A 27,017-nucleotide genomic window follows, 5' to 3' on the forward strand; every position below is an offset into this window, starting at 1 on the left:
GCCCTCCTCCTCCTCCTCCTCCTCCTCCTCCTCCAGCTGCACAGAGGAGCTGCTGCTGCCTGTCACACTGACCGAGGACCGACAAACTCCACACGGCCACTCAGGACCAGGAGTGACGGAACACACCGAACGGAAGGAGATACTGGACTCGGGCTGGAGACATGAGGTCAGAGACTTTGTTTCACACCTTGTATTGTTCTCATGCGTCTGTATGTGTTTCCTGATCCAGCGGCTGGTGTGAGGCTGAGGCACCTGACAGAGGTGTGGACCTGTTTGTAAAACGAACAGACCCCGGGTCAGATTTGACTTTATTGAAAAGTTAAGGCTCAGCGAATGAAAACACGCACTAACGAAGCAGCAGAGGTTACTGAGAGAATTCAACACGAAGTCTCACTGTGGCCGTTTGGAAGTTACCGGTGAGGAAAAGCTGATTCGATTTGAATTTATTTCTAGTTTTATCAACACGTGCTCATTAGCTCACTGTGAAAGAAAGCCGTGATTGGAGTCAGAGTGGGGTCAGACCTCTTGGCCCATCTTTCCTCTCTGATCACACAAAGAGTTATCTCCACTTGCGCAACCTGCCTTTTTGAGAAGCTGATGTTTGCACCATAAATCACTTCTTGAAGTGCATAAATCATAAACCTGTGTGGCTGCTTGTCAACACAAGCCTTAAAGCAAATACAACTTGATTGACAGCTTTTCATTCAATGGTGTAGAAGAGCAGGAACAGGTAAACCCATGATAAAGTCACCCCTCACCTAGTTTCTTTATGCTTCAATCTCACCATTAGTCTACGGGGTCTTTTAGTCTGTTGGGTATTCCCCCCCCCCCAGACTGACTCCACCTGCTGGGCAGCATCTTGACAGCAAACACCTAGACCTGTGTTTTGGGTTGTAGAGACACAAACTGCATGATAAAGAAAGGTGTGGTGCTGAAAGGCTGTAATGTCTGAAGCTCTGTGACTGACAGAAACCGCCTGTTAATGTTTTCTGGTGTGAGGTCAGGTTAGTGAGGAGCTGCTACCGATCAAACACACAACAGAACCTTGGGTCAACACTGGATTCCTCACCAAGCAGGAAAATGTCAGGCTCCAAAACATTTGGGCAAAAACAGGAGTCGTACAGAAAATATTTTACGATCTGATATGTGAGGCTTTACTGTGGAGCTTATCTGTTTCTCCCTCTTCCTTGTTTCAACATGAGCACTCAGTCTGGTATGAGTCTTGGGAGATGATGCATGGACATGCGGCAACATTTTAAAGGAGGGTCGAAAAGGAGTCAAACAAACAGTAACAGTTCTCTTTCCCATTGCTGTGTGAGTAATCACTTCCTGTGACGAGTGTGGAACATGCAGCAATACCTTCTCTATCCAACGGGCAGGACGTGCTAACATCTAAACAGTAGAGCTTACCAAAATCCCTGTATGTAAACATTGAACGTGCACCAACCCTTTTCTCCCTTGATTGGCGTTTCCTGCCCAATAAGCCTTTTTTTGAGTCATTCGTGTGCCGTGATATAAAGTCCTTGGAAGTACACGGTAAACAGTGCATTGCTTAATAAAACGAGTCGTAATTTCTTCAGACATTTCCTCAGACAGACACTGGTGTTTTTAGCCAAAGAGCTGCAGGGCTTATGTTCTGAACATGCTCAATAATTACAGGTTTAACTCTGATTCATGGTTGCCTTCTTTCAACGAGTGAAGCTACTGTCGAGCTGAGAGAACACAAACATCCAGCTGTCTGTGCATCAGATATGATCAAATCCAGCAGGTATGTGGGACATCACTGTTCCATTGATACAAAAACAATGTGAAACAATACGGAACTTGTATATTACAGAAATATAGCTGAGGACAAGATTCATAGATCAAATTAATAAATCAATGAATGAATCCACTGGTCAGCTAAGAAATCAGGCTGATAAAGATATGTGAGGGCTTGGTGCAGTGGATAAAAACGTTTCACAACACTCGATACACTGTTGAATCGTAACTTGTGCTCATAATTTCCAAGGGGGGGCTGTTGTGAACTTTCTCCTTCCTCTTTACAGTATGTTTCCTTCCTTGTTCCACAGCATAAAAAAACGGACGCATGCAGCCAGGCAGCTGCTACACAAAAGAGATAGGAACTTTCAGAGATAGGTGGGGCACGTCGTTCAAACAAAAAGTTTACTGCTGTATAAAAAAACACACTAACACAATTTAGCTACCAGTGTTATTAGTGAGAATCATTCTCTGCCAACTTGGCTCGGCTTTAAATAGGATGTCATATTTTTAGGAACTGCAAAAACATTTCTGCTTTCTTTAAAGCTCCTGCGACATCAGAGTATTGGACCACATCACATGTAAACACACGGCGGCTAAAGATAGGGCCACTGAAAGAGGCACTGGGAGGCTTTAGGGAATGAACCCCAGGATATCACTAACAGGTTCCCTCTGGCAGAGGCGGCCGCCACACTGATATGGGTTTAAAACTGAGTTGAGCTTTAAAATCACAGAGGAGGATTTTGACAGAGGCAGCTTTGATCAGGACAGGAAACCAGACGCACTCGGCAGGATGAGTTGGGATGGGAGGCGTCTGATGGGACTCACGCACTTTTGAAATGTAAAATGAGTCATCTCTCTTTCTCAGTGCATCTCCCTGATTTGGTTTAGATGTGAAAACCTTCCTGGTATTGCAGGAAATCCAGTCATTTTTTATATTTAGTTTTGTAGGAAGTGTGACTCTTTGTGGCTACCAGGCAGTTTGTTGAAGTTGAAAGCAGGTGAACCCAGAACGTCTGTCTGTTATTGAGTTAAACTTAGAACTTTTTGTATGTGTTCGTCCGAGGCAGTTTGTTGACATGGTTTGTTTACAGGTTGTAGCTGTGTTGAAATCTTCTCGGGTCATGTGCTGTTGTTCTTCTGCAATATGACCCTTGTCTATTCTGAGTCTGGCTTTACTGATTGTTACAGATTCTGTTACTCCTGCCGCACAGTAACACTGTCCTCTTAACCTTCACTGTGCCCCCCCCCCCGTGATGTGGATAAGCCGAAGATGCCCTCTGAACTTTGACCCTTAGTTTGGCTTTGTTGCAGTAGCTGGATGCTTTATGTTATCAGGTTGTCTCTCCCTTTCTTGTGAACGCGATATCTCAGCAGCACGTTGATGGAATTTCTTCAGATAAAGTTCAAACGTTCAGCTGGACTCATGGATGAGGGAATTACATTTTGATGGCTGAAGGTGAAGGTTGCTGTGACCTCACAAAACACATTTAAACGCAACAAGGTCTCTATTGGCTCACAAACCATGTTTTGGAAAAACATCAGGTCTACTCACTGGAATGATATCTATGAGTGTGTACAATTCGGTGTGGCCTGATTGAATTGAAATGGACTGCTAGACCTTGGCGGAGGTCTGTGCTCTGTGAGTGCCTAGTTTACGTATAGATTTTTACTTATAAATTGATTTAATATGTTAAATATTTACTATTTTGGCTTTGTGTTTGTTGTGTTTGTTTACTTATGACAAAGATAACAAATTCGGTTACTTAATTTATTGTCACACAAAGGAATAGGCTCCGAATAATTGTTCAAGTGAATAGTTTGTGTCAGTAGCTGTTCAGGCATTGTTCGGTGTTGTGTCCGAGTGTCTCAATACCTTTTCAAAAGGAGTCATGTGGTGTGGTGAACACACATCATGGGCCAGATGCTCCTGTAGGCGGCAGCTCCTGTTTGTGTACATTTACCGTTTTCCCCTCTGAAGTTGACAGACGTCAACATTTTTTTCTGCCTGGCTCCTCGCAGATCTTCTTTTATCTTGGCACCGCTGCCCGAACACACAGCCAGATGTCAGAGAGTTGAGATAATACCGTTCTGGGGCCTGGAGGAGGGCAGAGCCTGTAGGCTGAAGTCCACATGAATGCACTGTTTTCTGAGACATGCTGCCTCCTTATCAGGCCCACAGAGGGTTCCTTCCTGGTTTTCTTGGGTCCAGTCTGTAATTACTGTCGCTGGCTGGCTAAGCTGCAGTATGTGCATTTCCCAGCACTCCCAATGTTTTCCTTGTGTTGTCAGCTTCCCATTGTGTTCTGATAGCCTGCAGCTATGTGCTCTGCAGAAACAAATGAAGAGCGTTACGTCACACGTTTGACTTCAGTTCAGTGTCTTTACAGTTTTGTCAGTGTCTGAGTTGAGCTGAATGATTGAAATGAGACTGTAAACTGTACATGTCAATTTAAAAAGTAGGCATACTGTATGTGGGTTTTGGAATGTTGGTTCAGTTCTAAGACATCAGGTCTTCATCGTTTCATAGACAAAAAATAATCAGCAGATTAATTGGTGACTAAAGATAATTGTTAGGTGCTTCCCTAATCACAATATTCTATAATTATTTATTGTTTTAGATAAACCAACATTGAACGGACTGTACTAATAAATCTTGCCTGTGTTGGCAAGGTGGCATTAAGCATAGACACTGTCCGTCTCATACACAATGTACATTTTCATTTATCCATGTTGTAGAATATTAATAATCAGATACATCAGTGTAAAAAAGAAAAGAGAAAAAAATGTATTCTACGGGGGGGGGGGGGGGGGGGGGGTGTGTGTGTGTGTGTGTGTGTGTGTGTTGGGGCTCTGTTCTTGTTCTTTTCTTCCGTCCAGGTGTTACAGGTACATTTTTCACATGCCTAACATTCCCCCTCTCGTACTGGAAACTGATATCTTGCCACATCTCTTGCTTGTGTGTACATGCACTTTTCTCTTTGGGCATATGCGTCTCCGTACATTAAAGTGACTGCATGAATAATAGTCAAATTAAATATAATGTGTCTGTAGACAGAAGTGCTTATATTGTTGAATAAAACCCATAAACTATAAATATCTTAATAAATGATTCTGTTTATAAAGAAACAAATCACTGCTTTGGTCTTCTCCATCAGCTGCAGCTGTTTTTCACTCCATCAGACCATTTTCTGAACGGACAGGGGACTTTCATGCTGTTAAACTCTGATCCTCAAGTATTATATGGTTTGGTTGTGATATGTGATGTGTGTGTGCGTCTGTGCGAGTGTGTATTCTTTCCGCTTTGTCTGTCATTAGTTGTATTTTTACAGCCGCTCTGTGGGTTCAATCTGTCTGCCCACAATTGACTTTCCACTCTGTCAGACTGAGATGGTGAAGTCATGGGACTCAGTGTGAGACGGAGTGTTGAGCGCTGACTTGGCGAGGGAGACACTACGTGGTACCTTTTCCTTCGTTCTCGCAGAGTCACACAACAGATGGCTCCAATGATTGTGTCTTTTTTGCCATTTGGACGGAAATGTGAAAAATTGTGCATGTCAACATGTCTCGACTTGAACTTTCCACCACTGCCATTAGAGTTTAAAGGGTTTAACAGTGGCCATAGCTTAGAATATAAGTATATAGACATAAAATGATTCTCAGTGATCCTTGTTGAGAATAGAGCCACTTCTCTGAAGTTAACAAGTGGACGTTTACGTGTGTTTAGCAGAGAGCACATTCCTCCCAATATCATGGAGGTGGTCCTGTGACTAGGTGGCTGATGGAGCCACAGGGCCAACTCAGTGTTGGGCTCCTGCTGATGGAGCAGTTCAGAGCCGCTCGAGCCACGTGGCAAAGGAATGTCAGCTCACCGAGTCTGGGCCTGAATGTTTGCTGTGAAAGGCCTCAGGGGTCCCTAGTATCTTCCCACAGGAGCTTTTTGGAGCTCAGAAGGTGGATGAGGCAGACTGAGGGTCACCTGAGTGTATTGTATTAACATGGACTGCCTGGTGTTTTATTCCCTGTCTGAATCTCTCTCTGAAATGAAAAACAACAGCGTCAAAACAGGATGCACGCGTCCAGCCAAACAGGATTTTGTGTAAATTTAAATGCTAATTTTAGCTTGCTGCTCTGGGAACAACATTCAAAATCTCACCACATTCAAATCACAATCAAACATGTTGTGACCCAGCGACTGATTGTCCATTCATGGGCCAAAGCTCTGTATAAACAGTTTCATAGCAGAGTCACATTGCCACCTGAGGCCCTGTTGCGGGGGTGTGTGACAGTAATAGTGGATTAGTGTGGGGGGGACTGTTTGAGTCCTCCCTGACCTCTGCTCTCAACCGGCCTATCCCGCTCCATGGGACATTAAAATATCAAAGGCTGACTTCTCCCAAAACTCACGGAAGCCACGGTCTCCACCCAAATGAGCACACACACGCTTAATGCAGAAACTATCCACGCTCTGCTTTGATGTCGAGTTCTGGCTCTTGATTTTCAAGATGTTGGATGTTTGAAAAATAGAGCCATGTTGTTTTCTGTTGGTCTTTCACACGCACGCATGTCTGTCGGTACTGAATGTACAATGCTGGACTATTTAACATGCAAACCCAATCACATCCAATCAATCTGTGTTTGTCTGGGCGAGCGTAGCAGTTTCAAAGACCTGAAAACGTGGTCTGGTTCTCAGCTGTAGTGAATATTCCACTATAGACAAAAAATGTTCCTGTCCACTCATTCGTGTTGAGTGTTACGCTCCAGGTGTGGAAGGTGCGAAAGGGAAATAAACAGTGTTTTTTTGGTTTGTAGTAAAAGGGAAACCACTTTTACCCATGATGAAGACGGTATTTATAGTAGAAATGTTACTTACTCTTTATAGAACTGCAACATGTGGGATTGTTAGTTATTGAAGACTCAAAAGTAGTAACTATATATATATATATATATGGAGAGAGAGATGTTAGTTATATTTATATTTATATGCATGCATGCATGTTTGCCATAGACAGACAAATGTAGTGTGCTTTAGTGCATGTGTGGGCAGCTGTGGCTCAGGAGGAAGAGTGGGTTGTCCACTAACCAGAAAGTTATTGGTTCGATCCTCGGCTCCTCCAGTCTGCATGCCGAAGTGTCCTGAACCCACAAAGTGCCGGCAGTGTATGAATGGTGTGTGATAGAAAATTGTGTTTGTGACTTTGACTCATCCTAAAGTGCTTTTAAATCAAAGAAAAGTTTTGTATTTATTCCAGTCCATATGAGTCCCTGGAGTCGTTATGGTTTACACTTTGGCTTCCTAATAAAAAATATATTTGCTTAGAGTTCATGACTGTGCAAAAATATACAACTGAATTCCAAACAAAGAATTGGACAGCTTAGTAAAAAACTGAAAGTCTTGTTACAAACTCTTGTAAAGCCGTCACTGAATCCCGAAGCGGTTCTAAAGTTCTGTTAAGAACCACAATCAACTCTTCTGTGAACCACAAGCAGTAAATGTGCTTACAGCGACAGAAACGCACATTTTATTCTCACAGCCTTGTTTGTACTTGAAATCTTATCTCACCAGTGTGTGCGTCTAATCTTCAGACAGTGAATCGTAGTGAGGAGTGGCGCTGTAAGCCCTCTGGAGGATTCAGTAATGTAAAGTGGAGTCAAAGAGCAGATCAAATACAGCTGCGTTGTCAGCTTTATTTAAATTACTTCAACATTCTAAGCGATGCACCATTTTGGTGGAGTGATGTAATGAAGCAGAACCAATTTGATCTTTCCTATTATAGAATGTGGAAAATTCTTTGCTATGAGATGACATCACATTTCTCGTGTCTTGCCTCCTCAGACTGGGCATGACGGCGCGGGCCAAGCTGAGGGTGTAGCCACATCTGGCAGCGAGCGCGGAAGCAAGCAGGAGCCCTCAGCACACCGAAGCACCCACTGCAGCGGGCAAGATGGGAGAGACGAAGGAGGAGACGGACAATGTGGGGAAGCAGTTTGAGAACTTTGTTCAGGCCTCGACCTGTAAAGGAACCATTCAAGCCTTCAACGTCCTCTGCAGACGGCTAGACCTCGACCCTGCAGACAACAGCACCTTCTACAGCAGCCTGAGGGCAAAGGTCACCACCTGGAAGGCCAACGCACTGTGGAGTAAGCTGGACAAGAGGATGTCCCACAAAGAGTACCAGAAGGGCCAAGCCTGTGTGGGCACCAAGGTGAGTTGAATCTTATTTTGTGCAACTCTACTTTTTACCACAAAGAGTTATTGTGTCATACGCAGGCCAGAGCTCATGGAAATGTTTCACTTATTTTTAATAAATTATGATAATGGGGTAATTCGGTTTACACAACCTTTTCAGAGACTTGTGTGGTTATGGAGCTGTTTTAAAATCATCTGCTTGCTCTTTCATTCAAAGATCTCGGGCTTCATGAGTTGACATCATACTTTATCTTAGACATGCAACGCTTTTACTAGGTATTTGTTGTAACCACAGTAAAATCGAAATAATAAACATGAGAAACATTTGTTTATCATGTTGAACTAAGTTGTTTGTTCACTTCAAACACGTTTATAGTCTGTAAAGCTTGTTAATATATATGTGTATAAAAAAATGTAACAAAATATCGTAAGGCTTTGTTCATACATCCGAAAAAGCTGATGTCATAATTCAGGAAGTGTCTGTTCCAACTTTACCTCATGTGGTTCCTATTTCATTTTTAAGTCATCTGAACTTTGTTCCTTCTGAACAAAACAAAGCCTTTTTGTTCCGACTATATCAGGGTCATCACTTTAACCTCGTCCCGCCTGTCAACTACATTAACACTCAATCTGTCACTGCAACAGCTCCGGACAGACGGGACAGAAAATTGATGAAATGAATTAAACACAATGCGTCAGCCGGCCGTCCCCATCTCGAGTGTTACACTGCACAGAGAAACAGACAGCATCACTCAGCAACTTTGATTATTTGGCCCCAGTTATACTGGGGACGTGCTCTGCTCTTTATAGCCTCGTCCTAGCAGCTGGGAGACGGGCCCAGATTGTTATTAAAATGTGTTTTTAAATGCTTCAGTCTGGAGCTCACATTTATAGGTTCCGTCTGATTTAAGCCAACTCCCAAATAAGAAATGAGAAATAAGGTGAATGGTCTAAATGAAGTGTGACTCCAAAACTTCAGAGCCAAGTATTCTAGGTCAAATATCATAATTCTGACGGTGTGAATGGTTTGCCTTTTGAAATAAAAACTGGCACAGTGCACCGAAGTCATAAACAGAGGATTGCGTTTATTATTGAAACATTAACTTAAAGTGGATGTATGGCACTGTCTGTTTCTTTTACTTGCTCACACATGCTCAGTATGAGCTCAGTATGAAGACTGTTTTAGTCACTTGCAGCACAGACGATCTGTTTCTACTTGATGACTAATTTCTCCGATCCCTGGGAGAACCAATGGGTGACGACTCATTTTTTTTATGGCGATTCGGCTCTTTAACAGTGACAGAGGTGATGTCACTCGGCTTTATATTCCCGATGTAGCAGCCGTCTTTAAAGGATGTGATGTCATCCACGCTTTATGGTTTTAAACATCTGGCTGCAGCGACACTGACACGGAACCACAGGCTGTTATTTTTTCTCATAAACTTTTACTGAGCTTGAAATTTACAAATGGATTTATAATTAAATCCTCGATATGATGTTGTGAATCATTCTCAGCTGCATGTCATCATAGCTCTGAGAGGCAGGGAGCTCTTAATTCTGAGATTTTAAAACACATTTCAATTCAATAAAAGAAGTGCAGTAATGTTATTTAAGATTGAGACGTCATTTCAAGAGAAGACAACTTCACCTGTATTGGATCCATGCAAATCATAAGTAGACCAACAGTTTTCAGAATGGATTTTTACTTTTCATATAATGTTTTTATTTGGTGCATCTAAAATTTGATGCTGTTTATTGTAAAATATGTTAAAAAAAAACAACTAAATATACAGTATTTGACTCTTGGTTGAACAATACTTGCAACACATGGACAGCACATGGGCGGGAGATAGAGCGGGTCGTCCGCTAACCAGAGGCTCTGTGGTTTGATCCCCGGCTCCTCCATTTTTCATGTGTCCTATGGCATGAACCCCTAAATTGCCCCTGATGGCTGTGCCGTCAAAATGCAGGGAGAGTAAAAGCTCCTCCACTGAGTTGAACAGGTTCATTAATATAGCAGGGGACAGACGGGAGCAGGCTGAGGTGGAGCTTGGCTGAGAACAAGGTCACAGGTGGGAAGCTGAGAGGAAGTGCGCGTGTCCTGATACAGCAAATGTGGAACGGGACCTCAGGAAAAGCCTCATATCTGGACAATTACACCAGTAAATGGAAAAGTACTTACACAAATAACGTGTATGTGCTAATGGCTGATAGACGGATGCTAAGAGTCACATGATGTTTAAGATAAACATGTGCACATAGTGAACACACATCTGTATAAACTGAATTCACTTCAATTACAATCTCAACGTCCTGCCATCTCTGTCTTTGGTTGATAATCTTACTCACCCTTTGATGAGAGACACAAATGCAGGCTTGTCCCGGCATCACAACCCTTGTGTGTCTCACACCTGAGAATCCTTCATCCTGACAACATCAGGCAACACACAATGACAACACTGATGCCCTGTGTAACCACTGGGGAGCTTAACCACAGTCTCAGAGAGCGAGAATATGGAACAGAAGACTTCACAGTCGTCTTTTTTTTGTTTAGGGTATGATGTGGGATTTTTGTTTGCTGACACTGGGCGCTCTGTAAACAGCACCCAGTCTGTGTCTCGCAGAACCAACATGAGGGAAACCCCCTCACCTGTTTATGTTTTTACCATTGGTGGATACGCAGGATGGCAGGAAGTGAGTCCTCCTGTGCAAATATGTGGCAAATACCCTTGTCGGCTTACTGTAGGGATTTGGGCAATGTGTTGAATAAATGGTAGGGGAAGACATTAAAGTCGTTTTCGGGAAAAGTGGAAGAAAAAGTGTTTTTCAGCACTAATTTGCTGAAGCTATCGAGACGAGAGACCGTCCAGCTTGTTGAGCACAGCGGGGGCGACCTTCAGAAGTGGTTTGGTCCAGGATTAGATTTCAAAAGAATCAACACACATGCACGCACATATACACACACACGCAGCCGTGTCTCCATGACTTCAGAGGACATTACGTTGACTTCAATTTAGTTTTTGGAGACTAACCTTGACCAGAGTTACTACTTGCCTAACCCTTAACCTTTAGCTTAACCGCAACCTAAGCTTTGAGCTAACCTGAACCTTAAAACCATGAAATGTATTGATTTATGTTGTGGGGACTTGATTTTAATCCCCATAAGGAACACAGGTCCTCAATGTGATGAAGTGTAAAGATTTAGGTCGACATGAGTAAATAGATGGATGGCTGGATAGATATATACATAGATACAAAGATAGATAGATACTTTATTGATCCAGAGGGTAATTTAGCAATTTGATACCTGGACCACACACACACACACACACACACACACACACACACACACACACACACACACACACACACACACCACCAGGTCTCTATCTGTTAAGATGAAAAAAAGAGAGAAAAGTTTGCCAGCACACCGGCATTCGTTCTTTTCTTTCATCTATCACTCAGCAGGATGACTTCATGTTTGAGCCCCACATTCTCAGACAGGCAGTGTAACCTCAATGACTTCATACATTTTTGTGTGATGCATTTGGGCCACTGCATGAATCACACCTTTGATATGGCTGTAATAACAGTTCAGGCTGGTGGAAGTTGTTCGGACTTGTAAACTCTCTTCCTTGTGTTTGACGTACTAACAATCCTCACTCACGCGAGGTGGTCTGGAGAAGTTCTCTCAAAACCGAAGAGATCTTGATTGTCAGAATCTCTGCTGCTGAAGTGTCCTTCAGTGAGACACTCGGGCTCTAAATGCTCCAGTGGTGCAGTAAAGTGCTGCCTCCCCCTCATGATCTATGCTCATGTTATAATTCCCACCGGTATGTTAATAAACAAGTGGGATGCGAATCATCTATCATCTCAGATTCCTCTGCAAGAAAATCAGCCTTCTGTTTTTATTTCATCACCACAGTGTGGCTCATTTTCTCTGAGGTCAACTTGTCATCCCTTTTTATGCAGTGCCTTATCATCGGAGGAGGTCCCTGCGGCCTGCGGACAGCCATCGAGCTCGCCTTGATGGGCGCTAAAGTGGTGGTGATTGAGAAGAGGGACTCGTTCTCCAGGAACAATGTGCTGCACCTTTGGCCCTACACCATCCATGACCTGCGCGGCCTGGGAGCCAAAAAGTTCTATGGCAAATTCTGTGCCGGGGCCATTGACCACATCAGTAAGTATACATGGCTTTACAGACCCAAAACATAAAGACCAGTACCTCCACCAAGTCCCCTTACATTACGTTATTTATTCCCTGAGAAAATGTTTAAAAATGCCTGGATTTGCCCCCTAATCTGGATCCATACCAGAATTTAATGGGTTCTTCACTGACCCATGCTGCAATCTTATAACAAGTTTTGTGTAAATCCATCTAGTTGTTTTTGTTTAATCTTGTTTACTAACAAACCAACTAACCCAAAAAAACACAGACAGGGGTGAAAACATAACCTCCTTGGTGGAGATAAAAAGTAAGAATGAGTACACAATTATAATTATTATATATTAAATTATTGGGCAAAATGTTTTCACCCCAGATGTTCATTTTGATTTGATCTGATCATTGATTCTTTTTAAAATGTCAAACATAACATGAGAAAGAGCACAGACAGGGGAAAGCATTTGAGGTCGGGGTTTGTTCTCAATGGTGTCAAGACAACATAACACTAGACACAAAGTTTGGCAGCCGTTTTACACATGTATCTAAACATCAGTGTCTGTGTGTGTCCAACAGGCATTCAGCAGCTGCAGCTGATGCTCCTGAAAGTCGCGCTCCTCGTCGCTGTGGAGTTTCACGTCAACGTGGAGTTCGTCAAGCTGCTGGAGCCTCCAGAGGACCAGGAAAAAGAAGGTCTTCATCCACACTTCAGCTGCATGTCCAAACAACAGATTAACAGCACTTTTATATTCACCTACACTGACAGTTGTTTTATGAGTTTGGTAACTGTGCAACTGGAACGTTTATTAGGACAAATCTGAGAAGTGTAATCACGTTTAAAGCTTGATATAAACATCAGGCTGCGTCTGTCAGTTTGTTAAAAAAGATGGTATTTGGCTCAGGATCTATATTTACCTTCCTACTCCTGCTGCTCTGGCTGTGCCTCCAGGCCGGCAAGGCACCAAAAGACTCCTCGTCCAGCAGTATTTAATTTCCTTGACATCAACCAATAAACACAACACTAATATTGGCACTGAGCATGTTTTTTTATTAAACTTAGATCAGAGAAGGTCAACCTGGAGGTTAGATAACCAGTATGGGGGCCTGGGGACTGGTGGTATGGCCAAAAATTATGTCAAGATAAACCATGTCCTGTCAGTCGATATTTACATTTATCATAACTATGCCAGTGATTGAACATTCTTTCCCTTGTTTAAAATCATGACGTTTTTCTGGAGTGCAGTAAATCAACTTTGATGACATTTGAGAACTTGTTTAAAAATATCTTGACTTTCTAATGATCCCATTTAGTTTGAGAATGTTATGTTACTACTCTTTTACATTGTACTGCCGATGATCCTCTGATCCCACAAGCACCACGTTGAGCTATAAACCCTCAAGAGAGAGAGAACGATTCAAACCCCGTTGTCATGCGCCGTCTCTCCTTATGTTATATCAATACACTGATAACAACGAGTGCCTCGCCTAAATTTAGACGTTGGCTTAACACTTCTTTTCTGCCGTGACGGACTTAGCCGAGCCCTTGACATCAGGGAATGCATTTTCCACATAGTGATATTACACAACAGGCTGCCAGGCGGACACTGTGCTGGTCCCACACCTCTGCAGCAGCAGACACTTAAAACGGCTGATGTTGTTTCATGTTCAATAAATGATAGTTTTACTTGGACAACAATTACACATTGAGGCTCTGCAGGCAGTCACAGAGGTTTTTACAGATATGAAGCAGCTTAATCTTTTCTATTGTGTTTTCATGCATCACAAACACTTATTCTCTGGTGTGTTTTTTTTACATGTCATGAATAGCCATATTTGTCCCGGTTGCACTGGCGTCACAGTAAGAGCAGTCTTCCTGGAAAACAGCAACGTAGCAACCCAAAACAGCAACCGTGCTGAAGTGTGCTTATTCATTCTTCCCAATTTATTATCCCTGTACGGACAAATTTAGCACTGCACGAGCCTGGCAGGTGGCTGAGTGGTCCTGCGTGGAGATACGTTTTGATGGAGACTGTTGAAGTGTCCTTGAGCAAAACACCAACCCTTTATCTGCTGACATTCCACATTCCCCACATTCCACGTAGGGTGGTTGGGCGAGGGATTTCGCCCCTCTCACTCTCTCTTTCTCTCTGTTCCCCTCTCTCAGTGATTGGATGGAGGGCTGCAATACGACCTGCTGATCACCCTGTGGCTAGCTTTGACTTTGATGTCGTTGTGGGGGCTGACGGACGCAGGAACACTCTGGAAGGTGAGACGACGGCAAACAACAGATATGAACAGTAGAGGGGCCTCAAGGATGAACTGTCCAAGAATAAATTCCAAGAATAAAGGAACAAGGCTGATGCTAAAGTTACCCTTCACTCCGCACGGGGTTAAAAGATGATGTCAGTTTGTTTGACATGCTTTTACATAACAGTAGCTATAGTAACCATCCCTCCATCCATTCCTTCATTCAGTCATTTTACTGGATTCTCCACTTGGGCTGCGTTATCTCTGTTGTGCAGCCATAAATGAAACTCACTTTTTTAAAATGTATACACGTGAGGCCATTGATCTCTCCCAGTGGGAAAGGTAACACGTGAAACCAATTGGTGTACATAAATAGAGCAGAGCTGGGGGCTCAGCGCAGCAGCTGATGCATGCGGGTTGGACTCTCTCCATCTCTGTGTCTCACTGTTTCGGTCTCTCCACTAAAAATGTTGTCATCTAACAACCAATTCACTTCAGATGCTAATTCCTAAAAAGGGCATTTTCGGGGCTGGACAAGACGTCGAGCTCATTCTCAAGTTATGAAGACGCCTCGGGGAAATGATTTCCCCCCGCAGTCGGCGTAATTTCATGACATAGCTGCAGTAACACAGAGTTAAATACAATCAGATTTGCACTTGTTGACTGCTGCCTTTGGTAAAGAGCTATGAAATGAAAACGAGGGGGGAAATGTCTTGCATGACTGACTTTTTATTGAATCTCTTTAAGGCTTTGAAATGATAAAGCACCAGTAAAAGGTTGAACTTTAATTTGAGTTTGCTTGGTGTCATCTTAGGGTTTTAGTTTTGTTTAGGACATAAAAATAGTATTTAGAGATTCTTTGAATTATAATAGCTGAACATCAGAAGAGCTGTTCAGCTACTTCACTGTTTCATCTGTTTGGATTAAGCTTCAGATTTAATGATATAAAGGTTTTACAGACTTTTACTGCTACACTTGCACTTCTGGTGGTTAATTAAGCAATTGTATTGACCTTTGATGTCAGCATTTAACTCCTGGTCCTTCTTTTGTTTTCTTAGCTTTATGACGGCTTGCCTCAGAGAGCCTCCTCTAAACCTAACTAATAACTTCCTTGAAATTCTGGTTTAAACCCAGATTTCCTTTGACAAGTCAACAGGAATGGTTTGCTTGGGAAAAGAGACATCTCTTCTTTTTCACTGTTTGTCTGCGTCATTCTCTCTCTTCACGTGTCCTTCTTTGTCCCAGGTTTCAAACGGAAGGAGTTCAGGGGTAAACTGGCCATCGCCATCACAGCTAACTTCATCAACAGGAACACCACAGCAGAGGCCAAAGTCGAGGAGATCAGTGGCGTGGCTTTCATCTTCAACCAGAAGTTCTTTCTTGACCTCAAAGAAGAAACGGGTAGGACAAATTCAGAAGCATCTGAGATCAACGGGACGTCTCCTTGTTTTAAAAGTTATAACCATATTGAAAACAAATGGTTTCTTGCAGGTATCGATCTGGAGAACATTGTCTACTACAGGGACAACACGCATTACTTTGTCATGACTGCCAAGAAACAGAGTCTGCTGGACAAGGGAGTGCTCATTAATGTGAGCTCAAGATTATATATTACTCAATTATCCAGATTTTAGATATCAGAATTATTGTATAAATTGTTGGTATTAATCATGTGAATGATTTGACACATTCTAAAATCAAGTAGGGCTTCTGTGTGTCGTGTGTGCATCCTCACTAAAAACAAATCTAGGCCTCTCAAAAACAACTCTACCTCTATAACGGTCATGTCTGTGTTCAACAGGATTACATAGACACCCAAATGCTGCTTAGCACTGAGAATGTCAACCAGGAAGCACTTCTGTGCTACGCCCGAGAGGCTGCTGACTTTGGCACCAACTACCAACTTCCTACGCTGGATTTTGCCATGAACCACTGCGGGCAGCCAGACGTGGCGATGTTTGACTTCACAAGCATGTACGCCTCAGAGAACGCCGCTCTGGTCAGAGAGCGGTTCGGACACCAGCTGCTGGAGGCGCTGGTTGGCGACAGTCTCGTAGAGGTAAGAGTGTCTCGGGAGGTGGCAGGGTTTTTAGGAGCCTGATTGCCGGGGAGAAGGAGCTGTTACAAAACCTGGCAGAAGCAGCAATGCTTTTTTTAATGCCTTGAATTCTCACAATTACATTAATGTATTTGTTGTGTGGTCTTGTGCAGCCCTTCTGGCCGATGGGGACAGGTTGTGCTAGAGGCTTCCTGGCTGCCTTCGACTCAGCGTGGATGGTAAAGAGCTGGGCTCAGGGTCAGACAGCCCTCGAGGTGCTGGCAGAGAGGTACACATACACACCTCAGTATTATGCTCACAGTGTCTCTGTGCAGTGTTCATATGTAATTTAAAAACTTTGTGTTTTAAATAACGCCTGGTTTAATGCTTTTCTGTAGAGAGAGTATTTACAGACTACTTCCTCAGACGACACCAGAAAACATTGCCAAAAACTTTGACCAGTACACCATCGACCCTGGGACGCGATACCCCAACCTCAACTCCTCCTGTGTCAGACCCCACCAGGTGAGAGGGAGTGCTCACTTTGCCAGAAGCAAAAATCAGTTTGAAGAAATATACACAACTTGTTGATCGTTATCTGTTCATTCCTTCTTCAGGTGCGTCACCTGTACATCAGTGCAGAGCTGAATACCTGCTCCCTGGAGCGGGCTGCCACCATACGACGACCTGTCAATCTCAGCAGGCGAGGTACGTTTGACAGGAAGTGACCGATTCCTGTGTTTGTGTGTGGGTGCCTGTTGTTATTCCTCTAAACTGCTGACGTGACCAGAGACATGTTGATTTTAGCTTCTCCTCCCAACTCATTCTCGTGAACACGATATCTCAGGAACACCTAGTAAACTCCTTCCAAAAGGATAAAGGTCGACTTCTCTGTGACTTTATGATGATCTATAAACACACTTATATGGCCATGATTCGGCTCAGGAACAGATTGATAGACTTTGACCATATTTCCTGTCTATGTAAAGACTTCTGCTGACTCATCTCTAGGTTATTCACAGAAGCGATCTGACTGGTTGATAGGGTTTCCTCTCTTCCTCACATTAACACTGTGGCTTACATCCCTCCTTTCCTTTCCCTTTGAACGGAAGTGGTAACCAGAATTAAACTCATTTGAGGGAATACGTTACAATCTGAGGTTTGTTTTTACATGTGGATTCACTGGGAGCAGGAAACACTGGGTTTTGGCAGGAAAACGTCAAATACAAATATCTTGCTCTTCCCAGTGAGTGAGTCTGATTTGATCTATAGTGGGAATGTTGAACTGCGCTGTGTGTTTTAGGGAAGTAACTCGACTCATTTGCCAACGGCAGCACAGACATACAATACATACGTACAACATACCTCAGCACTGGCTCCCACCTTCTCTGTCGTGACACAATACGTTATATTTTGGGGGTTGTTTATGGAAAAACATGTCTGTGAATGTTTCTTTTGCAGAGTCGGAGATCAGACCAGCAAGGCTTCTTACCTGGTGCCAGAAACAGACCGAGGGCTACAGGAATGTGACGATCACAGACCTGACGTCTTCTTGGCAAAGCGGCCTCGCCCTCTGTGCCCTCATCCACAGGTTCAAACCTCAGCTGATGTACGTAACTTTTCTCCCATTAGATGATAACAGTTTCTGATCAAAATCTCTATGAATTATCTCTTAAGTCTAATACATACATTCACATGGAGAAACCATTTTTTTATTGAGCTCTGTAGCCTCTTTGTAACAAGCAGCTGTGAGGAGATTCATTTCTTATGGGTTTGTAAAATATGCTCGGCATGAGAGTAAGTCTTTTGATGTGCATTTTTTTTCTGCTTTCTCTGCCTCCTCCTCCTCCTTCTCACACTTAAACAGAACTTGACCCTTTCTTAGAGGGTTGATAGATGTTTTCACAGAGTGACGACATTTACATTTCACACATATCAGTTTTGTCCCTGAGTTTTTGTAACAGAATTAAAACTACTTGTACAAAAAGTTTTTTTTTTTTTTTTAATTTAAATCTTAATTGTGTTGATCTGGATCTGTGGATGAAAACAACTCATGTTGCACTTCAGGACAAATTCCTCCTTAAAGAGCAGAAACTGCACTTCAGTTTCCACAGTTTCGGCTGAGACTACCCTGCACTGCATGGAATTATTCGGTGAACTGTAGATTAGTGCATTTACAAATCTAATTATATCCTCTCACTCTTTAATTATTGCCTGCGTACCTCGCCACATGCCACTACAATTTCATGTGGTCCTGAGTTCCCCGAAAACCACTGGCATTTTCCGCCTTCCCTCCTCCATATGCAAGCCTGTCAGACAGCGGAGAGGGGAGCAGGTTCGTACAAATGAAAGAAAGAGAGAGAGAGAGAGAAAAAAAAAAGAGTAGTTCTAGAGTAGCAGCAAAGTTTGTGTGTGCTGCTGCTAGGTTACTGCTCTCATCCACCTTATTACCGAACGCGACTGCACACTGTCAGTGTAGGCAAATACGTAAGAGCTCTTTTCTTTTCTCCCATTAGAGGTAATTTGCAGCCATTTTCTCCTGCAATTTAAGGGAAAAAAGTTCTTGTGCAGGGTTGAAAATTGAGCAACAGAAGTTTCTGTGAGACGTCTTTCCTTTGTGCTAACGTCTGCTTTATCAGTCTGCATATAAGGCTAAATCATCGTAGACAATGAAACCCTTATAGACCCATTAACAGTCATTTTTCATTTCCCTTTCTTCCACCAGAGATTTTGATTCATTAAATGAAGAATACCATGCTGCAAACCTCCAGCTGGCTTTCGACATCAGTGAGCGGGAGTTCGGGATCTGCTCGTTCACGTCTGTGAAGGAGCAGAGTGCTGGTGAGGAGCTGGATAAGACCCGGATGATCGCATACCTGTCCAAGTTCTACGAGCTGTTCCGTGGAACACCTCTACCTGCATCAGGTACTTGATTTGACTCTTTACTTTAAAACGATATTTTTTCCCAATTTTTTAACCTCAGACAACAACTTACCTTCCTCTGACTTTCGGCTAAGTGAACAATAAAGTCTTTAAGGCTGTATTTTTATGGAACCTTCCTCTTCACAAATGTAGCAACCCCCCCCCACACCATTCATATGTCTCTCCTAGTCTATAGAAGCATAATGCATTTATATTATCTGACATTTATGGCTGTGTGTGGTGGGAAATGTGGAAACTCTAAAACAGAATCATGTGTTGTACTGCAGGGTCCAGAGCAGTAGATGAAAACAATGAAGAATATCCATCTAAAGAAGTCAGAAGTAAAAATAATGTCCTCAATATGGCAGTTCCTAGGAAACGGGTTCCAAAGGTAACTCCACACTTCCTGCCTTCCGTTTCCAGTTCAAGTTTGATTTATTTTATATACATTCAGTGTTTTATTGGTTTTAAGCTCCTCCTCTTGGAACTGTTGGATGCTCAATCTTACATGATTTTCCTCGCGTGTGATTTTCAGGATGAAAAGAGGTCAGACGGAACAGACCCCACTTACAAAAGGAGGCGAAAGTTCAGTTATTTCGAGGAGGTTTGTCACTAAAAGAACTTTCAATTTGAAAAGTTGCCGATATGTAGGACCTGATATATTTACTAAGATCTGTTTCTGTCTCTGTTTAGGCCACCAATCTGTCCAGTAATGGCTCCTCAGTGCGAGAGGGGCAGGAACCTAAGGAAAATAAAGTGCGCTCCATTTCTACTCAGTTGCTTGCCAAATTTGAAAACAAACCCAGCCACGCAGTCCGCAGAACACAGGTAAAGACCAACATCTTGAAACCTTTCCTTTGCTGCACGACTCTTCTGTCATCTGTTTTCAATCTTTTCAGCTTTTTCTATGTCTGTGTCTTTTTATAAACTCTCTTCTAACATTTTCTGCAACATCTCAGTTTGATTGTGAGACGTCTTCCTCACTGCAAACTCTCGACCTGACTGAGAGTCTGCGCCTTAAACTCAGGCCTGTGGTTCCACCCAAACCTTCTCCTGAGACACAGGTAGACAGGAGACAACATCTAAGACACCCAAACGGTCCTCAATGTAGTGTGTGTAGGCTAATTCTGTCCCAACAACCATACACATAGTACTTAAAAAAACACTCTCAATTAAAATAAACACACCTTTTCTATCACATAGCATATATGTATATAGAGAATACCTCAAATACATGCAACTCCCATGTGTAAAGCTCATATATAATTGACCTAAAGTAGGAGTTTGGATATTTAACAGACCAAACTGGTGGTTTTACATTCTTTACGTGCTGCTCCAGCTATCAACAGAAACAAATGTGAGTTTTTGTTATTGCAAGGCTCACATCGTACATCCCACATGCTTTGTATAGCATGAACCAGGACTGGCAATTGGAAACTTATAAAATATACGCTTACATCATCTTTCCCCAACAACCTTACCAAACCAGACAAAGAGCCCTTCCTCATATTGCTGAAGTCAAAGCATTGTATTCATTAGATAAACATTTTGTGAAGTCATACCCACAAGTCAAACAAAAGGCAGATACGAGTGTCAGGAAGCATAAAGATGATATGAATTACATTCGAATGGGGCTGTCGGCTGTTCAGGTCTCAGATTTCACACTGACCCTTCAGTTCTTAACTGCCCCAAGAAGAAAATGTCCAAAAACGCTTCCTGCTCCCAACTGTATTACCATGTGATGGTTACGTAACTTTGGTAACTCATAAAGCAGCCAGAGAATCCACTGTAATGGATCACCTATGCAAGTTGATACTCATGCTGCACTGGCATGACTAACGCCTGCCAGGAGGCTAAGAAATCACACTATTGTTTGAAAATAGCTAGCAGCATATTAAAGTACATGTAATTTACCGTTAATGGACGGAAACGTATAAAACCACCCGATTGTTCTTTTCAAATGATCTACAGCCACTACAAACTGCAACTAAACACACCACCGCTCACGTGTGCACTGCTGTGGTTGATCCCTTTCAGTTTGAATTTAGTATCAGAAGAGCTGCAGAGCAGTTAGTCCGCCTGCCGACAAAGACTCTGCCCGAACCTCAGCTCCAGCCCCAGCATCCATTTTCCACAGTGAAGCTCAGACACGTTGATCAAACACACGCTGAGACGAAGGCCGAGCCTCCGCCTGAGAGTGCAGACCCCCCTGCTTCTTCTTCTTCTTCTTCTTCTTGCCACTCAGCCATCCATTTCATGTCAAGAGTCCTCCAGCGCCTCAGGGAGGTGGATGAACACGTCTCTGAGGTGAACACTATCTCCTCCGTCATATCTGCTTTCTCTTGTTTCCTTCTCTGTCGTCTTGCTAAAACGTCTTGATTGCACGTTCTGATCTCCGAAAAGTCCCCGGAGCAAATGTTGATTATACATTATGGCCTGATTATACATTTAGGCTTGTGTAATGTGCAGTCAGATGGTGAAGTCAGCCCCTAATTATCCAGCCGGACAGAAATGGAAAGAGCAGGCCTGCAGAGCTGGCACAAGCTGAGGAAGACACACAGTCGGATTATTGGCCAGTCTGAGTCCGTGTGGAGCCGGTCGGCCAGGGCTGCAGGCGCAAGATTACATCTGCATAGAAGATATTTTGATTATTCAGATTTGCCAAGAGCTCGCCTGTATGCACTGGCTCAGATCAGCGCGCCAAAACCACTCACCTTATCAAGTCATTTAGTGTAGAGCTCAGGTTTGTTGTTGAGAAATGGTCATGTGTGTCCTTTCAAATGCAGTTTCTCTCCTTTTTGAAATACAGGATAGAGACAAAAAAGAGTGAAGATGGGTTATTTTACTGTTGTCAGATCAGATCTCCTGTGTGACAGATGTAATCACCATGTGTGGTTACAGAGGGCGCTATTGCTCAGTAAATGTTCCATAGTCTTCCTTTAAGTTGCTGCTATTCGCACCATTTTAATTTAATGATAATTCTTGATTCATTTTAAGATGACTCCCTTTAGCCTCAAGGCCTCAACACTTCACTATGTGATTTAATAAGGCAGATATTTTCCGGGCTGGCGCGATGTTGTAGATGTTTCTGTGCAGGCGACTGTGTGGCTGTCTCAGTTTTCTTTTCTCCTGTAGTATGAGTAACCACATCAAGTGGGGTGTAATATTGATGTAATAAGGCAGCCTTCGCTCCACACAATGACGTTATTGTTCCGCTCCCGGCAGCCCACGCTTACCTGTCAAATCCCACTTCTTATTGTAGAAGCAGAACAGAAAGGTCTTTCATCATTTAACTGGCTAGAGCTTATTAAGTGGATATTAGAGAGCTCCACATTAGCTGACGGTGGGAGAATGTGTCTCACTGTGGTGAGGAGGTGAGGCTGATGGTTCTTCCTTTGTTCCTCTGTGCCCCGTGTCGTCCTGCAGAAAAAAGCTCAGACACAACAGACTAGAGAGTTTCACACAAAGAGTATAAAGGACAAAGCCATGCATCTTAGAGGGTTGTTCTCAGGAGACGGTTCTGCTGAACTCAAGGTGACTATCTCGAGCTTGACCTGTGACCCCGCCCTCGCCGTGTGTTTTCAAACACCTGCCACTCACAGCCCTCACTGTGTGTTTGTGTGTTGCATGCAGCCATTATTTTGTGCGTTGTAAAACCATTTTTTATTTGGGGCCTTTTTTATTTTCTCCGTTATTTAATTTAACTTTAATTACCCACCGTTTTGTCATAAAGAATTTGGTAATGAACGTCAAAAATTATCATTCATTATAATCCAGGGTTTTGTCAAATTGTTGGACATTATTATAACATCATTCTCTGGCTATAGGATTCTTTCAATCACGTAAATGTGGTGTTAAAGGACTGTCCTGACGTTTTTCACGATTTAGCCAATTTTTACTCACTAGCCAGGACTAAATGAGATCCCTTTTATTTTACTAGGTGTAATGGTCGCCTAACGATGAGAGGGTTCTTGGTTTGAATCCCGGTTTGGCCGGGGTCTTTCTGTGTGGTTTGCATGTTCTCCCGATGTCTGCTTGGGGGTTTGGGCGTTTTAGCTCAAAATTCACACAGTTGACTCAAATCATCTTAATTATAATTCATGCACAAGAATCGTGCTTCACATGAGAGCTGTTCTCTTGACTGATGTTTCTGCCCCTCATGTTTTTAATGAGCAGCAGTTGTCAGAGCTGGAGTGTGTGTTCTTGTGGTGCCAACTCAGCAGCCAGATGTTACAGCAGGACTTACACCAGTTTCATACAAAGGAAGAACTCCCAGTGCATAATTATCCTGGTACATGATTATGATCCATGTTTCGATCAAATTTCATTCTTGAAGTGCAACTGAGAATCTACTTAGAACAAGGAGCCTGGTGATTATCCTCTTTCTATAATTATGTCACTTACTTTCGAATGAATGTTGTGACGACTCTGAGGCTTTAAAGCGAGGACGATGGTTACTGTTTCACAGAATGATGGCAGATACAGAATGTCATACAGCTCACCCTCACCTCAGTCATTCACAGTATGAAAAGAGCCTCATGAACATGTCTGTATGTGCTCCGTCTCTCACTGCCACTGCCACTGCATGTAAATAGCCACCTGTGTTTCTGAGCATGACCGCACTTCCAAGAGTCACTAACAGAGTTTAGAATTCTAGCAAAAAGTAATGTCACCTGACCAATTACATTCTCAGGTTCCATGCTGCAATAATAGAAGAATGATGTGATAATAGACTAATAATTTCAAAGTGCTTTCCAAGGGGAAAATAAGAGCTTAAAAGCAAATTCAAGTAAAACAATGAAACAAAGATAGAAAAAGCTAAATAGAGAGAAGGACCTAATCAATCATATTAAATATTCACTGAGGGTTTCTTATAAACAAAGGCCTTCAGTGAAACAAGCGGCAAAAATAAGCCATCAACAGTTAAAACCCATTGATATCTGACAGCTGTTTCAGTGATCTAATGTTATAAATATAAAGTGTATCTGTTTACATCTGTGTGCAGAGCTGCTCCGTTCGACGCTCGTTCCCCCAGTCGGGTGACAAGTGTCACTCATGCGAGCGGCGTGTTTACATGGTGGAGCGGGTCAGTGCCGAGGGGCTGTTCTTCCACAGGGAGTGTTTTCGCTGTTCCACCTGCAGCTCAGCTCTGCGACAGGGAGCGCACGCCTTCGACTCTGAGCAGGGTTTGTGTCTTCAAATTAAAATATAAAGATCAGCATCAAAGTGGTTTCACTGACTTTGATCCTGACATGTGTTTTGATCTTACAGGGAAATTGTACTGCAAACTCCATTTTGATCAACGCAACACCGGGACACATCTACGCAGGAGTTTATCTCTCCGTTCTGTGAGTACCTTGTGTTTAGCGGATTTTAAAAAGCATTTATTATAAAAATCTAACTTTCCTTTCCTTCATCCTCTGTGTTAGAATCCTACTGGAGTTGGAGTTCCGGAGCGACGTGCCGCTGAAGGAGAGAGCTCTCAGTCCAGCAGCACAGCAGACCTGCCGAGTCGACCCGCAGCAGGTACCTTCAGCTCGTTCATTAGGAAACGGCTGAGCTGGCCCCTGAGTGTGACTCGCACGGTGTGTAACGCCCCCTGGTATCTGTCCCGCTGTGTGCGTAGCACGGCACAGGCCCTCGCCGGCCACATGAGGGCCAACGCCCAGGACTATACATTCCTCTTTGAGCTACTGAGCATGAGTTTGCCCCTGCTGTTTGTTTTACAAGAGGTACTGCTGCAGATGCACACAGAGGCCATGCCTTACGGGCCAAGCTCTTTACAGCCTCTACTGCTGTGGCTGCGGGAGCATGTAGGCACCAGCCTCATCTAGACACCCAGTGGAGCCCAGCTGTTAATCCCTAACCCTGAACATCACCACCAAACCAAATCTGAGGCTGAGCTGCACCTTAGCTGAACTGTTCTCGTCTTGCTGTCATTTAAAGCCGGACACAAGCACCTTTTTAATGTTTACTATTGTTTAATTTGCTCCCGGTGTGTTGAACGTACTTTGCCATCAGCCGAAGAAGAGACAACTTTTTGCAGTTTACTACCGGAGGCTGCTGCAGTGTGTCACATAGCTGGAAGCAGAGACATGTTTGCAGTGTTTAGATGTGCACTGGTTTAATATAGATGATCTTCTTTAGATAATTAGTAATCAAAAGGCAAATCAAAATGAAACCGGCCCAGTCCGTGCCTTAAAGACTTGAGACTGCTGAAATGTCTGATCGTCATTGCTGTAGAATCTAACCTTTTACAAACTGCCCTGAAAACCAGGCGCCTGCAGTGAAAGTTTTCTGAACTCGGTTTACGACTGACTGACTGACTTGATGCACTTTATGTTGGGGAACTGCCTTGTGGACGGAGCAGGAAACGCTCACAGTGGATAAAAGCCTGGTCTCATGTTAACGCAGTCAGGTCTTCCTTTGACTACACATATGTGCTGCTGCCATATGTTTTATTTTAATACAGTATATATGCAACACAATTTTTTACCTTTACTTTAATGAACTGTTTGTGTGGATTTTTTTCTTTTTTAATGGATGACTCTTAAAAAACCTCACAAATGCATTCGAAACTAGGGACTGAGTATTTGGTTCTACTTTGCTGCCATCTACTGTTGACGGAGAAAATGAGGCATGAAGGCAAAATGAACCCCTCCTCCCCCCCATCCCCACCCCCACCGTATAACGAGACAAACGTTATGTTTTAATTAACAGATTGATGAATTACTTTCAGATTTACTGTAGACAGTAGAAGATGGTGAGCCTGCTGTGATGTGTTTGAATGTGCTTGCCACGCTTGCCATACTTTTTAAAGCAAGTTGTTGGAAGATCAACTGCAAACCTCTGACTGGAAGCCTCACCGAAGCTTCCTATGCATTCACACTATCTCTTGTCCAACGATGCTTGTGAAGCACTTAAGAGTTGCAGAGTGTGTGTTTAACTTAAATAACCATTTGAACATGATATTTGCAGAGACTTCAGGCATTTGTTGTGTTAACAGCATGATGTGTTGGATATGCAATATGTTGCTTGTGGTTTGTTGTCTGCTACCTAGTGTTCCGTGTCGATTTGACTGAATCTGCAGGAAAACTGAGATACATGATTTGTGCAGTGCAGGTGGACAACTTCAGTGTTTTGAAATACCAAAGAACTGTGTTTACACACACTAGACGTGTTAACATGGACACCAGTGTTCTGTAACCAGATTAAGACATAAGTCGGAATAAGAAACTGCTGTGTAAACAACATTAAACAGGAATAAGCAATGATCTAATTAAGACCTGGAGTATTCCAACCTTACACAAACATGAAATGTCTTATTGGAGATTTCAGTGTTTTGCAACATCAACATTCGTCAGTTAACATCGACTCGACGACCCGTGCGCTGGGTTCAAGTGTCGTAATGGCCTGCGTCACAATCTGATTCTCTGCTGTGTAACTTGAAAACAGGAATACTCTATTAACAACTCATGTGAACATCGTAATTGAGATAATGTATGTCTTATTCAGAATAAGGGAAATAGTCAGATTATTGGTGTCCGTGTCAACATAGTCACTTACTGGACTTGTAATAGTTCCACCTCTGTTTAACAAGACCACAGTAACATGTACAATGCTGCCAACATGCAAATGTCTTCATTGTGAATGTCAGTTTTGTTGTTTTGTTTTCATAAACTTTTTTCTACTTTGTT

At 43.0% G+C, this 27,017-nt stretch overlaps 1 protein-coding gene across 2 annotated transcripts; it reads left to right on the forward strand.

The window, feature by feature from the left end:
* mical2a (microtubule associated monooxygenase, calponin and LIM domain containing 2a) lies at nt 1-27,017 on the forward strand. 2 transcript variants are annotated; one of them, XM_053427573.1, is made up of 22 exons: nt 1-166; nt 7,598-7,967; nt 11,924-12,131; nt 12,690-12,806; nt 14,278-14,379; nt 15,606-15,761; nt 15,852-15,952; nt 16,162-16,419; nt 16,572-16,687; nt 16,797-16,923; nt 17,016-17,106; nt 17,860-18,007; nt 19,124-19,323; nt 19,608-19,711; nt 19,856-19,924; nt 20,014-20,148; nt 20,280-20,384; nt 21,358-21,627; nt 22,747-22,854; nt 24,326-24,506; nt 24,592-24,668; nt 24,750-27,017. In XM_053427573.1, exons 2-22 carry the CDS (start codon nt 7,707-7,709, stop codon nt 25,152-25,154), a joined length of 3,339 nt encoding a protein of 1,112 aa, XP_053283548.1. In that variant the 5' UTR covers nt 1-166; nt 7,598-7,706; the 3' UTR covers nt 25,155-27,017. The 2 variants fall into 2 exon arrangements, with proteins under 2 accessions (XP_053283548.1, XP_053283541.1); XM_053427566.1 differs by lacking the exons at nt 20,280-20,384; nt 21,358-21,627; nt 22,747-22,854 and having other exon boundaries at nt 7-166.

The sequence above is a fragment of the Pleuronectes platessa genome, chromosome 1 (genome assembly GCF_947347685.1).
Source record: "Pleuronectes platessa chromosome 1, fPlePla1.1, whole genome shotgun sequence".
Lineage (NCBI taxonomy): Eukaryota > Metazoa > Chordata > Actinopteri > Pleuronectiformes > Pleuronectidae > Pleuronectes > Pleuronectes platessa.

What these genes read in the sequence shown, in the direction of transcription:
- mical2a (XM_053427573.1), top strand. Translation starts at nt 7,707, where the DNA reads ATGGGAGAGACGAAGGAGGAGACGGACAATGTGGGGAAGCAGTTTGAG. An exon ending in TGACCTCAAAGAAGAAACGG is followed by an intron (nt 15,762 to 15,851) that starts GTAGGACAAATT and finishes GGTTTCTTGCAG; the next exon opens with GTATCGATCTGGAGAACATT. An exon ending in CCTGTGTCAGACCCCACCAG is followed by an intron (nt 16,924 to 17,015) that starts GTGAGAGGGAGT and finishes TTCCTTCTTCAG; the next exon opens with GTGCGTCACCTGTACATCAG.